The 10783-nt window shown below is 47.8% G+C and overlaps 1 protein-coding gene across 1 annotated transcript; it reads left to right on the top strand.

The window, feature by feature from the left end:
• The first annotated feature begins 3513 nt into the window (after nucleotides 1-3513).
• stub1 (STIP1 homology and U-Box containing protein 1) lies at nucleotides 3514-10002 on the top strand. Its single transcript, XM_080541504.1, has 8 exons — nucleotides 3514-3638; nucleotides 4402-4674; nucleotides 5219-5417; nucleotides 5897-6062; nucleotides 6208-6283; nucleotides 6608-6664; nucleotides 9171-9287; nucleotides 9405-10002. The coding sequence occupies exons 2-8, from the start codon at nucleotides 4561-4563 to the stop codon at nucleotides 9528-9530; spliced, it is 855 nt and encodes a 284-aa protein (XP_080397630.1). The 5' UTR covers nucleotides 3514-3638; nucleotides 4402-4560; the 3' UTR covers nucleotides 9531-10002.
• Nucleotides 10003-10783: the final 781 nt, after the last annotated feature.

Below are 10783 nucleotides of genomic sequence, written 5' to 3'. Positions count from 1 at the left end.
GGAGAGGCGTACATAGGGAGGTAAGATGTTGCCCGGAGACTCCATCGTCACCAGGGGAGAGGCCTACCAGGGAGGTATTCCATCAGTGTTGCTAATGGGAAATCCAGGCTTATTTTGATAAAGTTGAGACTTTTAAAGTCGAGACTTTATCAAAATAAGCCTGAATTTTCCTTAAGCAAGGTTGTTGGAATACCTTGTCCGCACACGTTTCTCCTAGTGACTAGTGGAAGGTTTGAGTATATAGTCAAAACCTAGAAATAGAGCCATCGCCAAGTCCATGATGATGGGGTGATGGTCTTAACCATTGAGCTAAGACACTTCTCACTTTCTCTTAACCCTTATGTTAGCGGAGCGAATTACGTGTGAAATTAGCATGCTAGCAGGTGTTTTCATATAAAATGTTATATATTATATAGCTGACTAGTGAGCCTGCATCAACCTTAATGCTATTCAAGTGCAAGAAGATTACATTTGTCTTCGCAGTCTAAAATACACACATTAATCTGCTGCGGTAGTAAACACAGCGCAGTAGAATGACGTCACAGGCGGTCAGATTTTAGCCCTAGTCTGGAACGCACGTCGAACGTTCGAACGATTAGCAAACGATTAGCAAGAGCGTTCGAACGATTAGGCCGTTGATGGCCCTGCCAGGATTTGGCAGTGCCAGGTTTTGGCATGACAGCTCCACTGGTAGGACAATTAAATCAAATTAAATTAAAAATGTTTAAAAAATCAAATTAAAAAGTTGACAATTTCTCTAATCTGTACGGTACATCTCTGGCAATTAACAGTTGAATTGAATACACCTTTTCATTTCATTTGGATGATAAGTTCATTCATTCTGTATAGTCTGTCCTGAAACCATCCATTCTATAACTCTCCTCCAGACTCTCTCATACTTACCAAGCAAATTATTCTTCTCTCTTCAGCTTCTCCTCCACAATCTCAAATCTTAACCACACTGCAGCTGTAACTATGTAGGAGAACAGAGAAGTTGAGACTTTTGGGTAGTGGTGGTCTAGTGGATAGTGAGTTGGACTTGTGATCAGAAGGTTGTGAGTTCAAATCCCACCTGAAACCACACCACTACTAGTGTGCCCTTGAGTAAGGCACTTAGCCCTCAGTTACTCCAGGGGGAATGTCCCTGTAATTCGTAACTGTAAGTCGCTTTGGATAAAGGCGTCTGCTAAATGGCAAAATTAATTAATTAATTAAGTTAATTAATTAATTAATTAGAAGTGAGTCATTTGTAAACAGATCAGAGTAAAATAGCAGATCTACAGTTTTTTCTAAACTACAATTATTGGCTGTACATTTCAAATTTAATTTCACACTTACCACCAGTAAAACTTACAGCACCTGTGAATAATACAATTGTACATGCAAATCAGGTTAAATTGTTCCAGTAAGACGTATATTGATAATGATGATACAGTGAGCGGAAAGGAATGTTTATAACACAAGTTCTGACTCAGAATACCTCTACCTGACTCCCTACATGTGAAAGTAGAACTGTGTTGGACAAAGAACACTGTTGGTCATTGTTCATGTGTTTAGAATCATGTACTGTACATGTAGAGCACTTACCTCTGGGCAATAAATCCACAACAGCCTCCTTCTGTTCTCCATGGATGACCTGACAGATGTACATCATTGCATCACCTGACCTCCTGAAGTCTCTCAGCCTCAGGGACACATTGCCTCTCTCCAGCTCCTGGGTGATCACACTCACTCTGCCCTCCCAGCCCCTCCCCTCTGTCACCTGGCCATTCTTATACAGGTACAGTGGGGGAAATAAGTATTGAACACATCAACATTTTGTCCAGTAAATGTATTTCCAATGAGCCTATTCAAGTGAAATTTGCACCAGACTTTGGTATTAACTCGAACAATCCAGACAAAAAATCTAAACATTAAAGTCCATACTTAAATAAAGTTATGTGTAATAAAGTGGAATGAAACAGGAAAAAAGTATTGAACACACTAACTGAAATGAATTCAATAAGATTCAGAAGTTGTGAAATACGTCAGAAAAATACGATTGTTTGAGTTAATACCAAAGTCTGGTGCAAATGTCACTTGAATAGGCTCATTGGAAATACATTTACTGGACAAAATGTTGATGTGTTCAAAAAAAAAAAAAAAAATCCCCCACTGTAAATACACTCTGTTGTCCTAAACCACCTAATTGTCATGGCAACAGCACTGGTCTTAGGGAAGAGGTGACATGGGATGGTGACATCATCACCTCTATCAGCCTCCACACGGTCTTTAGTGGTGAGTTTAAACTCTGTTGGTGAAGGGAAACATGGGGAGGGGAGTGTACTTTCACTTTCGCCTATGAACCGGAAGGAGCCTATACTGGTGAGTCCATTAAACTCCCCCTCCACTCTGCATGCAAGAGACAGCAGTACTGTACAGAAAAGAGAAGAGAAGAGAAGAGAGGAGAGGAGAGGAGAGGAGAGGAGAGGAGAGGAGAGGAGAGGAGAGGAGAGGAGAGGAGAGGAGGAGAGGAGAGGAGAGGAGAGGAGAGGAGAGGAGAGGAGAGGAGAGGAGGAGAGGAGAGGAGAGGAGAGGAGAGGAGAGGAGAGGAGGAGAGGGGAGGAGAGGAGAGGAGAGGAGAGGAGAGGAGAGGAGAGGAGAGGAGAGGAGAGGAGAGGAGAGGAGAGGAGAGGAGAGGAGAGGAGAGGAGAGAGGACCTGATGAAGACTTGGAGCCAAATGGAAGCTGGGATGATGAGGTGGCCATAGTATGTTAGCTAAATGGGGAGTTTTGATGTCGGGAGTTTTGAACAAAAACAAATTTTCTAACATCTCACCCGAAAGACAGCATTCTGTTGCATGGAAATGTCTCATATCACTGTCCTGAGGCATGTGGGGTCCTCTTTGATTAGTGAAATAGTGCCCCCTACTGGCCCTCCAACGTAACCTCCAAGTAGCCTGTTTGGCTCCCCAGGCCAATCGCTGCTTACCTGAGGCGGCCAGCAGTGGGATGCAGGGTGCCATCAGCTGATAATAGCCATTTTATCAGAAAAACATTTTTGGAATTTTCCAAAGACATGATAGATGGGGGCTCAATAGAAAACAGGGTCATGTGGATATTTCCACAAAAACAACAGGATGTTACACTATTACTGTAGTGCAACATTCATAGACAATGTAAATACCTAGTGGCTAGTTTACCGATTAGAGTATGACAGACAATTAACCATTTCACCATTGCAAATGGGCAATATAATGTGGGGTTTATTAACAAATGTGGGTTTCCTAGTTCGGTCATGAATGCACTATTAGTACCAATCTCATGTTATCAGGCTACGTGACCTCAGTATAAACAACCAAAGATAACACAGGGTTTCTCTGTCTAACTTCTGACTATCTTCTGTGAGAGTCCCAACCATACGACATGCTGGAGGAGAGAGATCAATGATAAATCAGCCGGGGGGGAATCAAATCGCATTTCTCAGAAGGGTACCTCGCAGGCTTCCGTCGTCTCCATTCGCTTGACGTCAGCATAACAACAAACTAGCTGACTGTCATGACAGCTCGTGATGGGAAAAGAATTGAAATCCAATTAAGAATTGAAATCCAAACATATCGCCGACCTTCATCGACTGAATGTGACATTTCTTTAACGAGGTGAGGTTCACCATCAGACGTGTCTAGCGACGTGTGCAGGTTACAACCCTCCGGGGTGGTGGCTGGCTAGCTTAGCGTTCAGCCAGCTGTTAGCTTGTGTGTGTTAAGTAAATACGTTATCTTGTCACAATCATTATCGATTGTCAGACTTCGCTTTCTCTTTTCTTGCATGTAAGCAAGCCTGCAGCATCGCGATACACGTTTAGCATTGCTTAACACTACCCTTTATTCACACGAGTTAGGTGTGAAGTCAAGCCAGCTAACCTGTACTCACTAGCTAGCTATACTAGTCATCGCCAGACCGTTCGCCGTGTTTAACCGTCTGGTTGGTTGACAAGTCAGAGGCCGTGGCGTTTTCTCATCGATATATGACTGAGTTAGCTAACACGCTAGCTGGCTGGTGGTGTCGACCGGTGTCCGTCACGAACGAACGGACAGACGCGTAGCGGGCCAGAGCCTAGACGCTGCAGCCTACATCCACCCGGGGACACCAGGGGCTTGTTGCACTAGTGTCACAGATGACTAGCGGGCGTAGTGTCTGTCGGTGCTCCGGGTTGTCTGTCGGTGCTCCGGGTTGTGTCTGTCGGTGCTCCGGGCTCTCTGCCACAGCGACTCAATACTATGACATTCATTGTGTTTTTCATATTTCCAAGACATCTTATTAAGAAGACATCTTCATATTTCCAAGACATCTCAAGCCACCTTCCGCTCGCACTGCAGCAGCGCGTCAGCTAAGAAGCCTCTGTTTCTCTTTCTCGTCTAGTTTGTGAGGAGTTAAGGGAAAGAGAGAGAGAGAGAGAGAGAGAGAGAGACGCCAAGGAGCGCCATTCTTCGACCCGTCCGCCAGCCAGCCGGAGAGACGGGGAGCAGCATCGGGAAGCAGCGGGCAGCGGGCAGCGCCGCGGAGCCGCCGGCGGAGAAGATGGCGGGCAGCCCGGAGAAGAGCTCCACCGCGCAGGAGCTGAAGGAACAAGGCAACCGGCTGTTCCTCTGCCGCAAGTACCAGGAGGCTGCGACGTGCTACGGCAAAGCCATCGTGAGTGGGCCTCTACTCTCTGCACGGGGTGGGGGGCTGAGGGGTGTGCCCGCTGGACCATGGCTGCAGTCTGCGTCCCGTTGTCATCACCTTGACCTACTAGGGTTTGGATGTATCATCTTGGATATAGTCATGCTGCATCCTTGACACAGTGGTTGTATGCGTCTGTCTGTCTGCCTGTCTGTTTGCCTGTCTGCCTCTCTCTGTCTGTCTGTCTGTCTGTCTGTCTGTCGGCCTCTCTCTCTCTGTCTGTTTGGTTGTCTCTCTGCCTCTCTCTGCCTGCCTCTCGGTCTGTCTGCCTTTCTGTTTTCTCTGTATGTCTGCTTGTCTTTCTTTGTCTGTCTGCACTGTTTAGTTGGATCCTGTTTAGTTTGACCCTGCCCAAACTGATTATTGAGTGTAGTTGCTTAACATGAAGGCCACTGTAATCTGATCTAATCTGGTCTGTGTCTGTGTCTCTCTCTCTCTCTCTGTGTGTGTGTGTGTGTGTGTGTGTGTGCCTCTCTGTGTCTCTGTGTCTCTCTCTCCCTCTCTGTGCCACCAGAACCGTAACCCGTCAGTGGCGGTGTATTACACTAACCGGGCCCTGTGCCACGTGAAGCTGCAGCAGCACGACAAAGCCCTGGCAGACTGTAAACACGCCCTGGAGCTGGACGGCCAGTCGGTCAAGGCCCACTTCTTCCTGGGCCAGTGTCACCTGGAGCTGGAGAACTACGACGAGGCCATCGGCAACCTACAGAGAGGTCAGTCATGCCTCAATACTAAGTGTAGAGAGGTCAGTCATACCGCAGTACTACCTGTAGAGAGGTCAGCCATACCTCAATACTACCTGTAGAGAGGTCAGCCATACCACAATACTACCTGTAGAGAGGTCAGCCATACCACAATACTACCTGTAGAGAGGTCAGCCATACCACAATACTACCTGTAGAGAGGTCAGCCATACCTCAATACTACCTGTAGAGAGGTCAGCCATACCTCAATACTACCTGTAGAGAGGCCAGCCATGCCTCAACACCAACACTGTTTCTACCAGTCTGCTTTAACTCCACGTGTCTCACATTGGGTTTGGTATTAATTGAAATGTTGTCTTTTCAATTCATACAAAGTCTGAAACCCGGTCAGGCAAAAGGGGCCTTGATCAAAGTTTCACAGTGTCCATTTCTTTGGTAGTAGTGATGTTGTTGACCTCTGACCTCTGGGTCACCTCTGACCTCTGCAGCCTACAACCTGGCCAAGGAGCAGAGGCTGAACTTCGGAGACGACATTCCCAGTGCCCTGCGGATCGCCAAGAAGAAGCGCTGGAACAGCATCGAAGAGAAACGCATCAACCAGGAGAACGAGCTGCACGCCTATCTCACCAAACTCATCCTGGCCGAGAAGGAGAGGTGAGCTCCATAGGGATGTGCATAAACATACTGAGAGGCTGGTGGAGGTAAACATCGGAGGACGGGCTCATTGTAATGCATGGAACGAGAAATGGTATCAAACACGAAAGGGTAAAGGAAGGTGTTGACCTGGTTTGTTTCCCAGGGAACTGGAGGACCGCAGAGACAAGCAGGAAGAGGATCAGAACGGGAGTGAAGCTGGAAAGATCCAATCAAAACACGTGAGTTTGTTTGGCCATCAGACCTGCCGGGGGATTGATCTCAGTGAGGCAAGCCTGGTCCACTGGTCCTCATTAAACCCTCCATACCCACTGGTCCTCATTAAACCCTCCATACCCACTGGTCCTCATTAAACCCTCCATAACCACAATTGGCAATTGCAACAATTTTCTGGGAGGAGTGGTGCATTATCTGACAGAAGTGCAGGGGTGCCAATATTGTTGTCCTCAGTGTGTTGTGTTGTTGATCTGCCTCAGGCATTTAGCTGCTATTGTTGTTGTTGTTGTTGTTGTTGTTGTTGTTGATGTTGTTGTTCTCCGCCGCAGGACAAGTTCATGATGGACATGGACGAGCTCTTCTCCCAAGTGGACGAGAAGAGAAAAGTAAGTTGTTGGAGCCCAACCCTGTTAGTGCAGAGGTCAGGGGAAATGACACTTTGTGTAGTACAGTGGTTCTCAACCTTTTTTGGGCCAGCGCCCCCCTGTCCATTATCCAGGTCTCTTACCGCCCCCCATCAAAAAAAGTAGTCTTATTTTCTTCCCTGAATATTAATGTTGACTAATATTCTGTGTTATATCACAGAACAACAATAACACAGCAGCGATTTCACACATGTCCGGTGCAGAACAAACAGTAGGCTACAAAACTGTATATTACAACTAACATTGTTTGTTTTTTAAGTGTGCTGGTGTTGGATTTCGCCAAATTGCTGTTTTATGATGCTAATATTTATTCATTTTTGATTGGACTTTGGGGGGGGGGGGGGGGGGGGGGGGTGGTGGTGGTGTCACAATATGGCGGCAAACGCTAGGGGGCTATTATTTAAATATTTTATTTAGTATTCTATGGTATTATTTTCATAAACTGACCACTTAGTTCGAATTTCTCATATCAAAACATTCCAAAGTTCAGAGCTCTGCGCTCTGGGAGCGCTCAGAGATGGGTGCTCTGACTGAAAACACGGTTTTGCCCGAGCAAACTGACTGTTCGTGCATTTACGAACGTACCTGTAATAACACTGCTGACAGCTGATCAATCGCAAGCAGACAGAGTAGTGGTTTCCTATAGCAACAAAAGACGCTGACAGCTGTTCGGAGTGCTTATGTGTTCGTTTCCAGGACATCAGAGGAGCAACATATCACAAAAAAGCGATCGTATATTTTAGTTTGTAAACGTTAAGACGAACACATCGCAATGCTAACCTCAGAATGGCACTAGGGATAACATCCACAACAACACTTAACAGTAATACATTTATGTAATATACTGCAATGAACCTGCGAGGGGAGGGGACATTCGTAGCTGATTTCTCCAGGTTCGATTATTGGACTGGTTACAATACGATCGCTTTTTTGAGATAGGTTGTTCCTGCTGTGATGTTCTGGTATGGTGGTATGGTATAAGGCAGGGGTGCCCACACTTTTTTGAACCAAGATCTACTTTTCAAGTAGCCAGTCTGCCAAGATCTACCAGTCTAGTTTAAACATCGCAAACGTACACGCACGTACTACAAACACACACACACACACACACACAGTTCCCAGCCTGCATAGTACAATACACTTTCGCTCTCTCTGTCACACAGCCACACAGGAGAAGACCATCACAAACCCTCCCTCTTTGCTATTCTCACACACACACACACACACACACACACACACACACACACACACACACACACACACACACACACATTTGCCAGTCTCTCTCTCCCCCCCTCTCTCTCTCTTACACACACACACACACACAGTCACTTTTTCTCACTCACACACTGACAGCCAGTCTGCAGTACCATAGCCAACTACTGATCCAACAAACAGAAAAGTAAACCAGATACAAAACAGGTAGTTCCCTAGTTTGAAAGGAGGAAATAAATGCATTTCTCTACCTTAGTGGGAGACCTGGCACTGGGAGGAGGCAGCTAGTTTCTAATAGTCAGGGCTGTAGGAGCTGGTTGCAAGGTGTAGGCTGGCTTGCAAGGTGTCATCAGCCACTGTGGATCTGTCATCGAAAAGGCAATCTGCAGCTTCGAGAAACGCTTTTTTCACAATTTCGCCGTCTTTGTTTTCTTCTTGTGTTTAACAAGAACGTGACTGACGCGATAAGAAGCTATCGTTGCAGCCGTACGTTTTCGCTCTTTTGCCACATTTCCCTTCTTCCAAACAGCCTTCGTAGATTTGCAGATCAGACAGACGCACTTCCAATATCACATTGTGTAAAAAAGTCCTCCTCCCATTCTGGATGGAAGTTGTACGTTATTGGTTTCTTACTTGGTCCAGCTTCCCCACTCATTTGTATACCCTTTCTTTAGTATTATATAGTAAATAGTAGAAATTGGAAGGCTAACTAGTTAATTAGTCTCGCCGGTATTTAGTATTTTGTAGTTGGCGCTGTTGACTGCGCATGCGTGGTGAACCGTGTGTTAGGTGAAAAGATCAGATCGCAGACTGGCTTACCTGTATGTCAATCAAGTGGCAAAAGCCATAGTGAGGATGAATGATAGGCGAACTTTTTTTTTTTTTTTTTTTCTTTTGGGTTTTGTTCAATGCCATGCGATCTACCCATACTACCTTTGAAAAGACGGTTTGTCCGAGCGAACTGACCGTTCGTGCATTTACGAACGTACCCATAATAACACTGCTGACAGCTGTTTTTCATGAGAAAAATACTTTATGCGTCACCGCCCCCCAAGAACACCTCAACGCCCCCCTTTAAAAAATATTTGTTCCAGCGCCACCCGATGTTGTCTGAACGCCCCCGTTGAGAAACGATGGTGTAGTAGATGGAGAATTGAAGTTGTGTTTTATTATTGTTTATTTCTACATTATATGTTTTATGGATAATAGACACTCCTCATCCACCTGTATGTATTGCCCCCCCCCTCCACAGAAACGTGAGATCCCAGACTACCTGTGTGGGAAGATCAGCTTTGAGCTCATGAGAGAACCTTGCATCACTCCCAGTGGCATCACTTACGACCGCAAAGACATTGAAGAGCATCTACAGGTACGATACACACACACACACAGTCCGAAACACACCTGGTTTAAATACCTTGAAGTACTTGAGAGCTGTGCTTGATGTAGTCTGACTCAGCGACGTTCTTCCCTCTCCTCTCTGCAGCGAGTCGGCCATTTTGACCCGGTGACGAGGAGTCCCCTGACCCAGGACCAGCTGATCCCCAACCTGGCCATGAAGGAGGTGATCGATACCTTCATCCAGGAGAACGGCTGGGTGGAGGACTACTGACCCCCACCCAGCCACCCCTCTCCCTGACATCCACCCTGTCCCCCCAACCACCACCCTGTCCCAGGCCCTCCCACCCCCAACCAGGCCCGCCTCACCTAGCACCGCCCCCCTCCTACCAACCTGAACCCAGACGGCCCTAGCCCCAACCTTAGAGACCCCCCCTACATACACACACACACACCCAGACCTCCATCCAAACACCCTACCAAACCCCCTTCTTGACCGACGCCGTGATCCAGGATGCCCCCCCCCCCCCACACACTCCCAAGACTGGAGAGACAGACACTGCAGATCGCCAACGTGGATATGCACTTTACACATATGGGAGGGGAGGGGGGGCACACTATGGACTGCCAAACAGGAGCAATGCCGCTGTGTGTATGTGCGTATGTGTCTCTCTCTCCTACTCCTCTCTTTTGCTATGACAATTCCTCTCTTTCAGTTCTCACTCTCCTTTTGTCACCCTCCTCCCTCCCTCTCCCTCTCCCTCCCTCCCTCCCTCTCCCTCCCTCCCTCCCTCTCCCTCCCTCCCTCCCTCTCCCTCCCTCCCTCCCTCCCCCTCCCTCCCTCCCTCCCTCCCTCCCCCCCTCCCTCCCCCCTCCCCCCCTCCCTCCCCCCTCCCCCCCTCCCTCCCTCCCTCCCTCCCCCCTCCCTCCCTCCCTCCCCCCTCCCTCCCTCCCTCCCTCTCTCTCCCCCCTCCCTCCCTCTCTCTCCCCCCTCCCTCCCCCCTCCCTCCCTCTCTCTCCCCCCTCCCTCCCTCTCTCTCCCCCCTCTCCCCTCCCTCCCTCTCTCTCTCTTCTCTCTCTCTCTCTCTCAGTGCCACAGTCCTCTGAACACACACACACACCCCCCCCCCTCCCACTCAGGTGTTTTCAGAACCTCTAATTTAAAGCTGCCGACCCCAACCTCTCCTCTCCAAATGAAATTATCCAAACCTGGACTGGAAAACCAGGAAACGGCCAGTCTGGCATCTGGCTCTGACTCTCCTCATCCTCTCCCCTGTCCTCTCTCCTGTTCTGAGTTTTTATTTCTAAAACCCGATGGATGCCCTCAGTAGGATGTCCTCAGTAGTAGTAGTAGTAGTAGTAGTGGTGGTGGTTAGTGAAGAACCCATGAGGTTCACACAGCGTCCCGACCCGAACCCAGATCCTCAACGGAAATGCCAAAACTGCTGTTCTCAAAACAATCTGGTGGGAATCGTCTGTATGCAAGATAAGAACCAGAACCAGAGACTCTGACCCGCCCACGCCGCG

This window comes from Nansenia antarctica (genome assembly GCF_963989245.1).
Source record: "Nansenia antarctica genome assembly, chromosome: 11".
Lineage (NCBI taxonomy): Eukaryota > Metazoa > Chordata > Actinopteri > Argentiniformes > Microstomatidae > Nansenia > Nansenia antarctica.
The sequence above is the reverse complement of the archived record's forward strand: the minus strand, read 5'-3'. Positions and strand labels throughout refer to the sequence as shown.